The sequence below is a fragment of the Mobula birostris genome, chromosome 4, assembly GCF_030028105.1.
Source record: "Mobula birostris isolate sMobBir1 chromosome 4, sMobBir1.hap1, whole genome shotgun sequence".
NCBI lineage: Eukaryota > Metazoa > Chordata > Chondrichthyes > Myliobatiformes > Myliobatidae > Mobula > Mobula birostris.
This window is the reverse complement of record NC_092373.1, coordinates 55,531,930-55,549,423: the sequence shown is the minus strand read 5'-3', so window position 1 is coordinate 55,549,423 and position 17,494 is coordinate 55,531,930. Positions and strand designations below refer to the sequence as shown.

General features: G+C 39.2%; 1 protein-coding gene and 1 long non-coding RNA gene across 4 annotated transcripts in view; one reads left to right on the top strand and one right to left on the bottom strand.

Annotated features, from left to right (window-relative positions):
- golim4a (golgi integral membrane protein 4a) overlaps positions 1-10,998 on the bottom strand; it is a 104,136-nt gene extending 93,138 nt beyond the window's left edge. Inside the window, exon 1 of one of the 2 annotated variants that reach the window (XM_072255394.1) lies at positions 10,117-10,998. In XM_072255394.1, the coding sequence (XP_072111495.1) occupies positions 10,117-10,303 (187 nt within the window). In that variant the 5' untranslated portion in view covers positions 10,304-10,998. The remainder of the gene's footprint in view (positions 1-10,116) is intronic. The other variant, XM_072255395.1, reaches the window with a different exon arrangement.
- LOC140196350 (uncharacterized) overlaps positions 10,700-17,494 on the top strand; it is a 61,895-nt gene continuing 55,100 nt past the window's right edge. Inside the window, exon 1 of one of the 2 annotated variants that reach the window (XR_011885688.1) lies at positions 10,700-10,822. This is a non-coding gene — a long non-coding RNA (uncharacterized lncRNA). Of the gene's footprint in view, positions 10,922-17,494 lie in introns of both variants that reach the window. The other variant, XR_011885687.1, reaches the window with a different exon arrangement.

The following is a 17,494-nucleotide window of genomic DNA, read 5'->3' as shown; positions in this document are numbered from 1 at the left end:
TTTTTTCTTGCAACAGTATATAGCTATTGCAATCATATGCACAGATTACAGGAATCAGGTTTACAATTTCTTTCAAACCTGTAAACAATAGCCTGGGTCTGAATGCTGGGGACTGTTCACAAGGTTTCTCTGAGGGAAATAGTTAATAAACAAGTCTACAGACAGACATCTTTCCCATCTTGACAATCCTTCCTGTTCCAATGTCATACTCTTGTTTTAGCTCGTGTATCCAAAGCCTTATTGTATACAGACTCAGAACCAACTTCAGAACAATTACGGCAATTAGTGAAGAATCACATTTCACTACCTTTCAGGGAAATGATAACATAATCTGGAATATAATGCACTAACAATTTTGCTATTTAATGTATATTTTCCTTATTGTAGATGCAAATTGTAAATTAGGATCTACATTTTATAGGACACTGGAGTTACATTTGTCCATTAATTGAACAGTAAGAATGCCTTGAGAAGGTTTATGACACTTCCAGCAAATTACCATCACAATTACTCTCATTGACTGCCACAATAAGAGTTATTGTCATCACTCCTATGCATGGTTAGTCAATGAAAACTCTTGCAGACGTGTGCAATATTCAGAGCACAGTAATTTCTTTCAGAGACAATCAGCAACTCTTAAGTTGCTTCTAATTTTAAATGCCAATAAATATATAAATGGTCCTTATGAATGTCAGCAAGGCATCATTTCACTATGATACTGAATCTTGACTTTAACACAACAAGTCCACAATTCCAGGATAAATAACATTCATGAAAAATCATTACAATGATTACACTTAATCTACCTATGTTGTGGTTTAATGCCACTGGATGTACAATTCTTTGTGGATCCACACCTGCAGTCCCCCCCAAAACATGATTTGACTCAAGCTGCCACATTATCCTGAGGCAGAATTCCTAATCAATCCCTTACCATCAATCTTTGCACTTAATAACTGTAAAGAATCTTAAAGACGTCAGTCTTCATAAAACTATCATTCCAGTGCCTCCACAGTAAAAATAACCAAGACTGTAATACCTATTCATTAAGCTAACATCCAAAATCTATACATCTATACAGTTGACAATCTTTCACAGCAAATTTTTGATGGCATGGTAATAGTTTATAGAACTTGTGCTAATAGGACTGTACTGCCACACAAGTGTTAGCTGATGGGTTATCAGACAAAAAAGACCTTTCTGAATCATCCTTATGTGAAAGTGTGGCTTTTTCTGACAAATACCTAAGCTAAAGATTAATAGCCATTTAATTATTTACTGTAATGGTGCTTTACCAACATTTTAAAAAATAAATCAGCAAATGAATAGTCTACTAGCTGATAAAAGTCCTAACAAACTTTTGATCATTAAGTTTAAAACAGAAAAATATTAAAACCAAAGATGATTTGCTAAATCTGGTAGTCTTCGGTGATGTTTGATATAACAAAATAATGACAATCTGAAGCAATTTTTAAACAAAAAAGGCATTTCAGTAGTTACTAAAATCTCTGTTAATAAGATCACAAACAAATATTGTATTGTAAATCAGCAGAGAGGCTACAGAAGGACTAAAACAGATTAGGAGAATAGGCAAAAATGTGGCAGATGGAATATAGTGTCAGGAAGTGTATGGCCATGAACTTTGGTAGAAGAAATAAAGGCTCAGACTACTTTCTAACTGGAGAGAAAATTCAAAATCTGAGGTGCAAGGGGACTTGGGAGTCCTCATGCAGGATTCTCTAAAGGTTAATTTGCAGGTTGAGTCAGTGGTGAGGAAGGCAAATGCAGTATAAGCATTCATTTCGAGAGGACTAGAATATAAAAGCAAGGATGTAATGTTGTGGCTTTATAAGGCACTGGTGAGGCTTCACTTGGGAGTATTCTGAGCAGTTTTGGGCCCACTATCTAAGAAAGTATGTGCTGACATTGGAGTGGGTTCAAAGGAAGTTCATGAAAATGATTCTGGGATTGAAAGGCATATCACATGAGGAGCATTTGATGGTTCTGTGCCTGTACTTACTGGAATTCAGAAGAATGACGGGGAGATCTCATTGAAACCTATCATAAGTTGAAAGGCCTCAACAGAGTGGATATGGAGAGGATGCTTCCCATTGTGAGGGTGTCTAAGACCAGGGGACACAGCCTCAGAATAGAGGGACATCCATTTAGAATGGAGATGAGGAGGAATTTCATTAACCAGAGAGTGATGAATCCGTGGAATCCGTTGCCACAGGCAGTATAATCCAACATCCACATTGTTTTTGCATTGATGTTGTTTTTAAAGGCAGGCCTCAAAATATGCTGACATAATGAGAACAGCTCAGGGTGTGATAAGATTTATGTCCTTATTTTGAGTCAGAATGATGGCAGTGAAAAATAAAACAACATTACCCTGTAGGCAGCACACACTCACACAATGCTGGAGGAACTCAGCAGGCCAGGCAGCTCCTACGGAAAAGAGTACAGTCAATAGCTTGGGGCAAGACCCTTCATCAGAACGCATTCTGTTATGTTCCGAAATGTCGATTGTGTTGCTTGAATTTCCAGCATCTGCAGATATTCTCTTGTTCATGATTATTCTGTAGGCCTAAGGTAACCTCAAGTATTGGGTGGTGAGATAGACAGTCCATGTGCAGATCTGGATGGATATTGTTGATATGAACTGACAGTCTACTTCAATGACAGAAATCTCTCACTCACACACACACACACACACACACACACACACACACACACACACACACACCTTTTATGAGAACCAGTCAATCATCAACCAGAGATGTCGACTGTTTTTTCCTTCATGGAATCTGCTTCACCTGCTGAGTATCTTTTCTTTTTAATTTCAGATATACAATGTCTGCAGTGCTTTGTTTTCAGACATGTTCTCAGACCAAGATGTATAGATTTGCATTGCCAGAGCAGAATCCAAAAGGTAGTATGGCATTTACAAACTTTAATAAATATTACTTTTTCATTGCTTAGGAAATGAAGGCACTAAACTAGGCGTAACAAAATTATGATATCCACTCCCCCCCCCCCCCCACCAACCAAAGAGAAATGGAGATTGCTTTTCTATACTGCAATTGGGCAGATTGTTAAACCACCTGGGTTAACATGATGCTTTGGAACAGAAGTGTTCATTCATAAACCAGACAGGTTGCGCAAAGCCCATCCCAAATTAAAAATAAAAAACTGAAAATCTGAAATAAAAGCATAAAATACTGGAAAGACTCAGCAGGTCAAGCAAGATTTGTGGAAAGAGAAGCAGCTAATGCCTCAGAACTTTCATCAGGTTCCTTGGCTCATCTGAAAGCCACTCTGTTACTTAGAGCCAAACAGCACAACGGCACAGAAACAGACTCTATAGCCCAACAAGTTAATGCCAAAATGTTATTCTGCTTCATCCCATTGACTGGTACCTGGACCATTGCCCTCCTAACCATTCCCATCCATGTACCTATCCAATCACCTCTTAAATTTTCAATCAAACTCATATCCACCACTTCTGCTGGCAGCTCGTTCCACACTCTCACCATCTCTGAGTGAAGATGCTCCTCCTCAGATTCCCCTTGAGAATCTCACTTTTAAACCTAAACCTAGATCCCGAGTTCTAGTTTCACCCAACCTCAGTGGAAACATCCTGTTTCCATTTCCCCTATTGATATTCCACCTAATTCTGTATGCCTCTATCAAATTCCCCATCATTCTCCCAAGCTCTGGGGCAATAAAGCTGTGACCTATTCATATACACTATACACACAGTACTGTGCAAAAATCTTAGGCACATGTAAAAAAAACATTTCTGTAAAGTGAAGATGCTTTCAAAAATAATGGAAAGTTTCTACCTTTGTAAATATCAAAAAGATTACTATAAAGAATAATAAACAGTAAAAAAAACTAAATCAAATCAATATCAACACCATTTGCCTTTAAAACTACATCAATTCTCACAGGTACACCATCATGCAGCTAGTAAGTTGTTCCAAGCATCTTGAAGAACTTGGTTCTGCAGACCTCCACAGTTCTTGGCTGTGTCGCTTGCTTCTGTCCCTCCAGGCTAATCCCACACAGACTGGATGATGTTGAAATCAGGGCTCTGTGGAGGCCATACCATCTGTTGCAGAATATCTTGTTCTTCTTTTCGCTGAAGGTAGTTCTTTATGACCTCGGCCATATGTTTGGGGTCATTGTCCTGCTGAAATTGGGACCGATCAGATGCCTCACTGATGGTATTGCATGATGGATGAAAACCTGCTTGTACTTCTTAACATTGTGGATTTGATTAATTCCGATCAGATCACCAAATCCATTTGTAGAAATGCAGCCCCAAACCTGAAGGGAACCTCTGCCGTGATTCACTGCTGGCTGAGGTCACTCATCCATGTAGCATTTTCCAGCTCTTCTACAAATGAGCTGCCTCCTGTTTGAGCAAAACTTCAAATTTTGACATCAGTCCAGAGACCTTGCTGCCATTGTTCTGCACCCTAATCCTTGTGTTTCTGTGCATAGGTGATTCTCTTGTCTTTGTTTCCACTTCGGAGGAATGGCTTTTGAGCAGCAATGAAGACCAGTTCTCATTTCTCCAGACTGCAGAGGGGCGTACTTGGGTTGCAGTGGTTTCTGTGAGTTCAGAGCTGATAACAGCGCTGGACTTCTGATTTAGAAGGAGTGTCAATTTGATGCATCTCTCGTCTGCTGCACTGTTTCCATTGCTGACCACTGCATTTCTGGTCCTCAAGCTTGGTCAGCAAATCTCAAAACTCCTGACTGCTGTGAAATTCCTGCTTGCCAGAAACCTTGCTGATGAAAGACAACCACTCTGTGTCTTGTTGCTATGCTCACTCTTGCCATGGTGCAGGAACTGATGATTTAAAGGTAAAAATCCTCACCTTTTAGTTTGGCTGTCCTATGCCAGTTTGATTCCTTCTACACCAGTTTCTGCTTCAGTTAATATGTTTACTTCATTAACTCAGTATGTTATTAATCATTAGCATCTTGCTTGATAGCTTTCTTTCATCATGCTCTGGGCTATATACCTACAAAGTAATCAAGTTTTTATTTGAAAAGTGGTCTATTACTTAATATGGTACTTTTTAATGAAATACAAAAAATTCTCTGTAACATTTAATTTTTTTGGAAAAAGAATGTTTGGAAATCTAACCTTTGTTCCTTTTTACTAACGCTCTGTGCGCAATACCCTGATTTATGAAGGTTACTGTTCCAAAAGTTCTCTTTACCAACCCTATCTAGTTGTGACACCACTTTCAAGAAATTTGGATCTGTATTCCCAGATGCTTTTGTTCTACCACATTCCTCAGTGTCCTACTATTCACTGCGTAAGTCTTACCCTGGTCTGTTCTCCCAAGTGCAATACCTCCCACTTGTCTGAATTAAATTCCATCTGCATTTTTCTGCATATTTTTCCAGCTGGTCCAGATCCCACCACAAGCTTTGATAGCCACCAATCTTGATGTCATCCACAAATTTTCAAACAAGTTTACCATTTATCATCCAAATCATTAATATAAATGACAAACAACAACTGACTCAGCACTAATCCCTTGGCATATCATCAGTCACAGGGCTTGACAAGTCTGGATTGGGATACTGTATATTATTTTCTAGTAAGTGGATACTTGGTAAGTATGAAGCCTTCAAATAGTGAGAGTACAGCATTTGTATGTTCTTGTTAGAATAAAGGGCAAGGCTAACAGGTCTAGAGAACCTTGGTTTTCAAGGGATATGAGACGCTGGTTAAAAGGAAGAAGAAAGGGGTGCGTAGCAGATATAGGAAGCAAGAAACAAATGAGGATGAAGTATAATAATAAAAAGGTTAACAAGGAGCTATAAAAAGTTAAATAGGATACCTAGAAATAATTTAAGTAAAAGGAGACAAATGCATTCTAGAAGGGCTAGTGATGCATTGTCATTATAGTATGTAATAGTTTGTAGATACCAAAGAAACTCAAGCAATTCGATCTGCTGTGCGCTTAGAGGACGACAAAGTGGCACATCTAGCAGAGCTGCTGCCTTGCACCTCCGGTGATCCAGGTAGAATCCTGATCTCCAGTGTTGTCGGTATAGAACTTGCACATTCTTCCTATGACCACATAGGTTTTGCCCAGCGGTTCCAGTTTCCTCACACGCTCAAAAGATGCTGGGTTAATTCACCACTGTGAATTACTGTATCTTTGTGCAGTGAGTGGCTAACTCTGGGGAAGATTCACAGGAATGTGGCGCAATAAAACGGGGTTAGAGTGGGATTGGGATAAATTGGTGCTTGATGGTTGGCACTGACTCAGTGTGCTGAAGGGCCTGTTTCCATACAGTATGAGTATGACTCTATCAGCAGGAACTTCAACTCAAGAGTCGATAAGCTGAAGTCCACTTTTCACACTGCAACACTTTTATATTTATTTCGGAAGGCAATCATGCTCCTGAGAGTTAAAAGTTGCCAAGGACAAGGAAGACAAGTTTACAGAAATGGGGACTCTGAAGGTGGCGTTGAAAGAACATCAGGTCAAGAGACTTCCAACATACAAGGCTGTACAGTGAGGTAAAACAAACTGATCACTGCACAGGGGAACAGGGGGTATTTAAGGGACCACATTAGAAGAATATATTAGTGGGAGAAGACAATGTAGGCAAGGAGGAAGAGGGGTGTGTCACAGGGTGGACAGATGTTGTTCTCTGTGGTCCCTAAGGCCGTATTGGCAATTTTGTATCAAACTTAAGGTTGTATCTATAGGATTAGAGCAAAACAGAGTGGGAAGACAAAGATCCAATTCCTGTGATCCATGTAGGAACTAATGAAAAGGTAGAACTGAGAAAGAGGTGCTCAGAACAATTTCCCCCAAGTACTTCCTTGAAGTCCATTCTCTCTCATATTCAAACATCCCACCTCAAAAAAAAATTCTCCCTTCAGCATGAGGGCTTATTTACAGCACCTAACTGAATTGACTTTATTACTTACATCCTTCAAATACATGAGTAAAATTATTTTTGTTACATCTCCATCTAAATGTGCAACATGAAATTTAGAGTAAATTATAATAAATATTATGTACTATAGGACAGTCAATATAACATAGAAATACAATTGTATCGTCACGAATTAACCAATCTGATGGCCTGGTGGAAGAACCTGTCCCAGAGCCCGTTAGTCCTGGCTTTTATGCTGCGGTACCATTTCCCGGATGGTAGCAGCTGGAACAGTTTGTGGTCGGGGTTACTCGGGTCCCCAATGATCCTTCAAGCCCTTTTTACACACCTGTCTTTGTAAATATCACAAATAGTGGGAAGTTCACATCCTCAGCTACGCTGGGCGGTCCGCACATTCTCTGCAGAGTCCTGCGAATGAGGGAAGTACAGTTCCCATACCAGGCAGTGATGCAGCCAGTCAGGATGCTCTCAATTGTGCTCCTGTAGAAACTGACCAACTAACACATCTTTGGTATGTGGAAGAAAGCCAGAGCATGGAGGTGGGTGGGATGGGGGTGGTGGTGGGGGAAGTATATGTAAACTCCACACAGGTAGCACTGGAGATCAGAAGGAAGCAACATCACTAGAGTTGCTTGACAGCTGTTTTACCAGAATTACAATACACTCCAATTAGGTTCCTACAGAAGGTCATCTTTCTCTTAAATTGTCTGAGGGATATACTTACTGTCCATTGCCTAGGACAGTGACAAACCCCACTGAAGTTGGTGGTCAAGATCCTAATTGACTGGTACTTCCAGTAGTTAGACCAAGCAGCGATAAAGGAACCAGGAGTAGAATATGTAAGTCATGCTAATCTGCGCAGTATACAGATGACTTAGAACAGCTAGCTTCCATCCATAAAATATTGAACCAGTTGGAATGTTTGGCTGATCCTCTAAGTTCACTGTCAGCTTTTTACTACCACAATAATTCCACTGTTTAAAAACTAAATTCAGGTTTGAAACTAACATAATATGATTTCAAGTTAGATCTCAGAAGGACTAGGAAAGAGACATACCCATTACACTGGTGCACAGTCACCTAGTGCACCATGCTTTTCAGAAAAAAAATAAGGCAATTGATTGATGATTTCTACTTAATGTGGCTATTTTTAGAGTGTTAAATACCTGTTAAGACTTTGAACATATGAATACAGACGACAGAATGGAATTGATCTGTGCCTTGCGTGCTTTGGCAAAATATCAATGGAAACTGGACGATTTGGCCAACATGCATATTAGAGTTTTAACTTGGTTTTGAGATGGCCTGTCCCCCTTCCCCTTGGTTTTCCCTAATTCTTGTGGCCCTCTCATCCTTTCTTTTCCCCACCCCCAAACCTTATGACCTGCCCATTATTTTGCTCTGGTTTCCAGCTCCTTCCCTTTATTCTGTGGTCTACTGTCCTCTCCTGTCAGATTTGCTCTTCATCAGCCCTATGTCTCTTACATCTATCACCTCCCAGTTTCTCACATCATTCCCTTTTCCCACCCCCATCCACCTACCTTCACACTCTCACCTATCTCCCCGGCAGATTCTGCTCCTGCCCCCATCTTTTTTTATTCTGGCTTCTGCCTCCCCCCTTTCTCCCCAGTACTGAGGAAAGGTCTCAGCCTGAAGCACCAACGCTGCCTGACCTGCTGAGTTCTTCCAGCATTTTGATTGCGTAGCTCAAGATTTCCACCATCTGTGGAATTTTCTGTGTCTCCAAAATTTTCTGTTGGATTTCAGATTTCCAGCTTCTGCAGCAAGTTGACGGGATAGCGAATTATTTTAAGGAGTGTTAACAGACTTCAAGAGGTTGGTGAAATGCACAAGTAGTTTACAGTGAAGATAACTGGTGCCCCTAAATGTGAAGTGTACAGTTCGATGACAAGAAGCAAGATACAGTAAAGGGCTACAAGAACAGGGAGATCACCCTATGCGAGTGAGCTTCATTCTAAGTGGTAGGACAGATCAACGAACAAATGGGATCCTGGGCTTCATAAATGGACGCATGAAGTACAAGAGCAAGGAAGTTGAAATGAAACTTTATAAAACACTGACTTAGGCAAGAGCGAGCAAATACCGCGCAGACTAGGCCAGCAGGCTCCTCAAGCCTGCCCAGCACTCAGTATGATCATATCTGAACAATTGGTCTCATGTCACTGGACTCAACACAATTCCTCAGTCCATATCTGTGTGCCACAATTTAGCATTGAAATTAAGACAATCCAGAAGATACGCAGTGTTTTCCTAAAACGATTTCATGGATGAGAGAGAGCCTTTAAGTGTGCAGATAGAATGGAGAAGCTGGGATTGATGTCTTGTGATCCAGAGGAGGATTAACAGAGGACATAAAAAAGTTATTAAAATCATAAAGTGTAAAGAAGACTTTGATAACGAGTTATTTCCATCTGTGGAGTAGTTAGGAATTAGTGGATATTGAAATGAAATGATTAGCAAAATAAAACTAACATGCAGAAAAACTTGCTTCAGAACAAGCAACTAGGATCGAGAGCTGCACTGGTGACAGGCTCAAACCTCAATCCCCAAACACAACTCTCGTCCACATCTGTACAACAGTGTCTAACTGCGCGTTTCTATTCTCTGGGTACTACTGAGAAGAGCAAAATTGTGTGAATAGGTGGTGGTGGTGTGGTGGTTGGGAGAGGTGGTGAATAGTGTGCTCCAACTGCGGGTGCTGTTCCTGACTTCGGTCACATTTTCCTGCACAGCCAATGTTTACTCTGGAAATTCAGCCTCGGCAAACTGCGTCCGGGCTTTTGCTGTTACTGCTCATTCGGACTTGAATCCGTACAAAGCAGGGGCTGTGGGGTCAATAGGTATACAATACGAATGAGGCGCTCGGAAAGGAAACGGCTCCGCTCTACTGGACTGTTAGTGAAGTGTTGGGAAGCCGAGGAACGCTCGCCGCAGTCAGGCAGACCTTCCCAGCTCCCAGGGCGAAGAGTGGCTGTGCCAATCATGCTTTTCATAGATAAAAAAGGCTTTCCTGGAATTTACCAGCGCCATATCTTTTTACTTACTAACCTGAAATAAAATCGACATGATTAAGAAATAAGGGACTACAGTGCAAGTCTGGGAATCTGGAGAATCAAAACAGACGCGAAAGACGCTGGAGCTGGAAGAGTTTACCTTGCAATTGTGCAGATAAAGCCTCCTGGTGCTGCTGGTACTTTAACGCCAGATTTTCCGCCTTCTTTAACTGATTGTGCATTTCATAATATAGTAACAGACCATAGAGAAACCCAAAAACTATTGTAAGGAAGAACAAAGTTTGAAAAATCTTTTTCTGTCTCCTGGAACACATGCTATTCCCCATTTTTCCTTTCTCGTTTTTCTCCAAAACGAGCACTTTTGGAAGAGTTCCGGGGGGGCTTCCCCGCAAATACACACGCACACAATCCAGTTCACAGTTTATTTTCAATGACAGAAAATGTTAGGGCTCAGTAATCAGATGTTGAGAGGCATTCCTGTAACTTTAGCTCTTTTCTGACGCTGAGAATCCGTCCCAGTTTACAAGTGGCAAAGCCCAACAAAAAGAGTCTCTGATCCAATTTTGGAAATGAAGAGGTTGTTGGAAATCGTGCACGGCTTGGTATTTCTTCGGGTTCCAGCAAAACGCTGCTTTCATAACCAAAACTATCATTCGCGTTTTATTCTGCACGGCAGAAAAAGTTCCAGGGCCTTTTCCAATCTCCCCTCTTACGTGTCACTTCAACTCCGCTACAGCTGCACATCGGACAGGAAATCCCACCCCATCCCCCGCCGATTGGTCGCATTCCCACTCTTCCACTTATTATTGGCGGATTCCTGACCCAGCTCTTTTTCCGAGTAGATGGTGAGTAACTGAGAGTGTCTCGGAATGTAACTGTTACATTACATTTGGAGACGCTCGATTCACAGTAGGGAGAGGATGATCAAACAGGATCCCCTGAAGGTAAAAGCCTTCACTGGCAGCTTCCATTTGGCCCCGATGATTCTTTAGTTAAGGGTTGTCAAGTATCGGAGCAAAAACTCATTATAAAATCGAAGGGTGACTTGATAACGAATCGTCTTTCTAAAGAGTGTTAACGATTGCTAAACGGGACTGTTGCAAGCAATGCCGGAGGGTGGAATGAGTACTTGCCGCATAGATTTTGGAAGTGTTTCTCTAATGCCGAAGAAAACAAAGCCTTGCCTTCCATTAATTATGACACCTTTCATGTTAAGAAAGACTGTCTATATCTCCTTTTATGTCTATTTCAGAATTCATGATAGAAAGGCCTCAAGTAAATCTATGTTACACACGACCCTTCTTCCTGCTGTTTCAAATTGAAATATTGGTTTCAAGTTCTATTAGTGCTCCCTAACATTTTGACTTTGAAAATGAGGATATGATGATGCAGCATTTAACTGTGTGAGGAAAAAACTAATGTTCAGAAGGAAAATGTATTTCTATGTATGCTGGAATGTATCAGCAATATAAACTTCACTTTACTAATTTGTGGAAACATTATTGACGAGGGGACAAGTTTTTTCAATGAATTTTATACGCATGTACATTTTTTAAGAAGATGAACTGTAATATGAACCAATCCTTTCATGTTCTTGTTACCTTAAAATTATTAGTGCTCATCTCTTATAAATTACACGCAGTGGCCTCAGTATTAAGTACTGTACCTCCTGTACCTAATAAAGTGGCCATTGAATGTTTGTTGGTAGTTTTCTGTTCTCCTCCCCAACAACCCTAATGGCCATGAGAGGATAACCTCACAGTGTATGAAAGAAGGTCAGGAAAAGGGGAGGGGGAAGAGAGAGAGAGAATGTAACTATCTATAGGTAACAGTAATGTAAATCACAATAATAAGTACCTTGATCATCACTACATTTCTATTTCTGGTCTTTGATCAGTCATGTTGTATGGCAGCAATTTTGATTTTACCTGTTTCTCAAATTCTGTCCAATTTCAAATATTACAATGAGTCTTATAATAAAACACTTCGACATGCCATCATATAAAAGAGTCCAGAATTGAGAAAGTGAAAATTTGTAGATGGCACAAAAATATAAACAGGACTAGTTTGTAGGAAGACAGTTGAGGCAATTGAAGACAAGTTACATGTTTTAAACCTTTTAAATCTTTAACAAGTGGGCAGACATGTTGAAAAAGATGTGAAAAACATAAAGGTCCTAGGTTTTCTAAATGGGAATAAGCACAAAACAAAGAAGGAGCCTTTTATTATTTAACTTGGCTTTAGAACCCCTTGCTATTGCTCTTAGAGATAACAGTACTGTTCAGAGTATTAAGAGGGGGGACAAAGTACACAAAGGTTTCATTGTATGCAGATGACCTGTTAGTTTATATTTCAGATCCTGGGAAATCTATTCCTTCTATGCTATCTATATTTTCTGAATTCAGTAGTTTTTCTGGATATAAGTTAAATTTATATAAAAGTGAGATTTCCCTTTAATAATTACCCGGGTCAATATCATCAAGTACCTTTTAGTATTGCTAAAAATTACTTATCTTGGTATTAAAATTACTAAAAATTTTAAGGACCTGTGTAAATATAATTTTCTCCCATGAACTGATTATACCCAATGAATGCTTTCTAAATGGTCACCTATGACATTATCGTTAATAGGTCAAATTAATGCTATTAAAATGATAGTTCTACCAAAATTCTTATGTACATTTCAGGCAGTTCCTACCTTTGTTCCTAAAACGTTTTTTGATAGAATAGATTCTATAATTTTATCTTATATTTGGAATAATAAAAGTCCTAGATTGAGTAAACCTTTATTACAGAAATTAAAAAAGGATAATGGTATGGCTTTGCCAAATTTTAGAATGTATTTTTGGGCAATTAATATTCGATATATTACGTTTTTGGGCAATTAATATTCGATATATTACTTTTTGGATTCTCAGACATACATGAATGTCCTTCATGGTTGTATTTGGAGGAAAACCCGGTGAAGGGGTTCTCTTTGGCCTCTTTACTGGGAGCTCCTCTTCCCTTTTTGTTTTCTAAGATTAGTAGCCAAGACTTTAATCCTATTATTAAGAATTTGGTCTCAGTTTCGTAGATTTTTTGAGTTAAATAACTGTGTTCTTTCTAGTAATATCCATTTTAATTTTTTTAAACCATCAGTTTTGGATAAGACATTTTTAGTTTGGAAAACCAAGGGAATAATAACTTCTTCAGATTTGTTTTTATGGGACTGTTTAATGTGTTTTTCTCAGTTAGTGGATAAATATGATTTACCTAATGTACATTTCTTTAGATACTTACAAATTAGGAATTTTTTACATGGTTTGCTGCCAAATTACCCTTCTGCTTATCCACCTAATATGACAGATGCTCTTTTTCAGTTTAAACCACTTCAAAAAGGGTTGATAGCTATAATTTATAAACAGGTACTGAATTTACGAATGATATCTAATGATAAAATTAAACGTGCTTGGGAACTGGAAGTTCAAGAGTCATTTTCAGATAATCAATGGAGTAAAAATTCTTCATTTGGTTAATAACTCATCTATTTCTGCCCGTCATTCCTTGATACAGTTCAAGATAGTGCATCGGGCCCATATGTCAAAGGATAAACTAGCACGTAATTTTTCGACATCAGTCCTATTTGTGACAGATGTAATAGTGAGATAGCCACTTTAACTCGTATGTTTTGGTGTTACAGAAATCTAGACAATTTTTGGAGAGATGTTTTTAAAACATTATCAAAAGTCTTGGATCTGGACCTATAACCTAATTCATTTACGGCCATATTTGGGATTACCCCATCGAAACCAGGAAATATTCCGGTTTCTGCTCAATGTATGATAGCCTTTTCAACTTTATTGGCTAGGAAAACCATTTTACCGAAGTGGAAGGATTCTAATCCACCTCTGTCTTTTATTGTCTTTCCTCCATTATGTCCTGTTTAAGTTTAGAGAAAATAAGAAGTCGGACATTTGATACGTCCTCTATATTTGAGCAAATCTGGTGACCTTTTACTCAATATTTTCATTTAATTTGATTTAATACTCTTCCAATTTTTTTTCAAAGTTTTAGATTTGATCAGAAAGTCTCTTTTTTTGGTCATATCCTCAGAATGGACTGCCCAGTTCCTTTTTTTTGTATAGTGTAGTGGTTTTTTTTTCTTCATTTAAAATTCAAAGTTTTTTTCTTTCCTCTTCATGAACTGATAAGAGGAGAATCAGCTGTTTTCTTTTTTATTATATATTACATACTAGCTTAACACTATGTATGATTTTGATAGTGTCTATTTCAATCTCTGTATTATTGATGTATATTGTTTAAATCAATAAAAAGATTAATAAAGAAAGAAAGAAACAAAGGAGGAACGTAAAGCCTTTAAAGATCATTAGCTTGTTCAGGACAGAACATTATATTCAGTTTTAGCATCCTGCTTGAAGAAAGACATGGAGTTTTGAGCAAGGATAGAGAGAAGAATTGTCAGGATCATACTTACCAAAAGAGTGGCTACAGAAATTATAGCTTTGTTCATTAAAAAATGTCTTTAACAGTTCTAAGAATATTAGCAATAGAATAGTGTTTTTATGAATCTAGTCCACAGATCAGTAAGGTAGTAATTAAAGATATGAAATTTAAGATCAGTGAAAGGACAAAGGCAGTGGTTAGGAGATTTTCTTTCCATGGAGGATTATAAGGAGCTGAGTTCATGAGAGTGCCAGAAGAGGAGAGTAATATAAAGCAGCATGTTCAGGAAAATCTTCAGGAAAAGACAATAATAACAGAAAATATAAGTTTATTGTGTAAAACTATAAGAAAATTGGCATAGGAATGGATGATTGAATAACTGCTAGTTTTACTATTTGACAAAAGTATGATCTATAAAGGATGAACCTGAAGTTCATGTCAAGGAAGAAATGCAGTACAATAAAACTTTCTGACAATAGCAGATGAGCTTAAAGGTCAATTAATCCTGAGGACTGGAGGGGATTGATTCTCGGATGCTCGGGTAGGCAATTGAAGAGATTGCCGGGGTCTATATATTCATCTCAAGGGGTAGGCAACCTTAAGCACAAATCATTTTCTAGCATGCGTTATTCATTAATTTGAGGCAAAACATAACTAGATGCATTTAAATGGATAATTCCTATATTTCAAGTTCTTTATGGCATTTATCTGGCCCACCATCCGCTCATTAATACACGATCCAGCCCACAGAGGCAAAAAGGTTGCCAACCCCTGGTCTAGAATATAAGAGCAGGGATGTGATGCTAAGCCTTTGTAAGGCACTGGTGAGGCCTCACCTTGAGTATTGTGAACAGTTTGGGCTCCTCATCTAAGGATAGATGTGCTGGTATTGGAGAGGATGCAGAGGAGATTCACAAGGTTGCTTCTGGGAATGAAAGGGTTATCATATGAGGAATGTTTGATGGATCTGGGTCTGTACTCACTGGAATTCAGAAGGCTGAGGGGGGAATCTCATTGAAACCTTTTGAATGTTGAAAGGCCTAGACAGAGTAGATGTGGAAAGGATGTTTCCCATGATGGGGGAGTCTAGGACAAGAGGGCACAGCCTCAGGACAGAGAACTGTCCATTTAAAACAGAGATGTGGAAAAATTTCTTTAGCCAGAGGGTGGTGAATTTTTGGATTTTATTACCACAGGCAGCTGTGGAGGCCAGGTCATTGGTTGTATTTAAGGCAGAGGTTGATAGGTTCTTGATTGGACACAGCATCAAAGGTTACGGGAGAAGGCCAGGGAGCGGGTCTGAGAAGGGATAAAAAGGATCAGCCATGTTTGAATGGTGGAGCAGACTCGATGGGTCAAATGGCCTAATTCTGCACCTATGGTCTGATATGAAATTTTAAAATCATCACTGTAAAAGGTACCAGATGACTGGAGGACAGCAAATGTGATCCTTCCTTTTCAATAAAGGAGGCAGGGTAAAGCTTACAAACTATAGAGCTCTGGGTTACATATCAATGTAGAGAATCTACTTAAAAATTCTGAGTGGGCAGAATAGCAGAAGTAACAAAATATATTAATGAGGATGATGCAGTAGATGTAACTTACGTGGAGTTTAGTAAGGCCTTTGATAATATCCTATATATGGAAGACTGGTTCAAAAGATTAGGGCCCATGGGATGCAGGGCAAGTTAGCAACTGGATCCTAAACTGACCTGGCAACAGGAGACAGAGGTTGATATTAGAAGGCTGTTTTATGATTGGATGTTTGTGGATGTTGGTGTTTCACAGGCTCAATACCTAGAGGCTTGCTGTTTGCAATATGCTGTTTACAATACTGTGGTGGATGTGGGAGTTGAGATCAGTAAGTTTGCAGCTGACCTGAAGACTGACAGATTTGTTGAAAATGCAGGGGTAGTATTAGGTCACAGAGGGATACCAATGTCTTGGTGAAATCGTCTGAAAATGACGGATGGAGATTAATGCAGTCATATGTGTTTTAGGAGTACTAATAAGGCCAGGATATACACCAGGAATGGCAGGGCCTTAAGGAGGATTGAGAAACAGGGATCTTGGATTACTAATTTCTAACTCCTTAAAGGTAGCAGCACAGAGAGATAGGCCCACAGGAGAAAGGGAAGGAGGAGGGACACCAGAGGAGGGTGATAGGCAGGAAAAGAGAAAAGAAAAGGTGAGAGGGGAGCCAGAATGGGGAATGGGAATGAAAGAAGAGAGAAGGGGGATGGGGAAAAATTACCAGAAGTTAGAGAAATCAATGGTCCATTCTCCCATTGTCCACTCTCTGCTATCAGTTTCCTTCTTCTTCAGCTCTTTACCTTTTCCATCTCTTACCTTCAAGCTTCCCACTTCACTGCCCTCGCCAACCCACCTACCTTACCCCTCACATGGCTTCATTTACCTCCTACTAGCTTGTTCTCCTTCCCCTCCCCCCACCTTCTTATTCGGGCTTCTTAGCCCATTCTTTCCCATCCTGATGAAGGGTCTCAGCCCAAAACATCAAATGTTTATTCCTTTCCATAGATGTTGCCTGAACTGCTGAGTTACTCCATCATTTTGAGTTTGTTACTCAGCATTTTGAGTTTGTTACTCTGGATTTACAGCATCTGCAGAATCTCTTGTGTTTATGATTTGCTTCAACCAGAGTGGTATGTACCTAGACTGAGATAATGGTCAAAACTGAGTCACTGAGAGTATTTAAGGACCATTTAGATTAGCACTTGAATCACCTAGACACAGAAGGCAATAAGCAAATGCTGGAAAATATAATTAATACAGATGAATACCCAATGGTCAGCGTTAACCAATTAGGCTAAATGAGTGTTTCCCCGCTGAAAAATGTTGACTCAATGAAAATAGTAAATAGTTTGGGTGAAAGTTATCCCATTTTTAGACTTTAGTGAGACAGTTTGTAGTATGCTTTGTCTCAAGCTTGAATTATGAATTATTCTATTAAAACAGGTAAATTAGTTGACTAATGACGTTGTAATGTTATAGTATCGGATTCTTTGCACCTTTCAACAAAAGAGTAATTCATACCAGGATTCACAATGGCT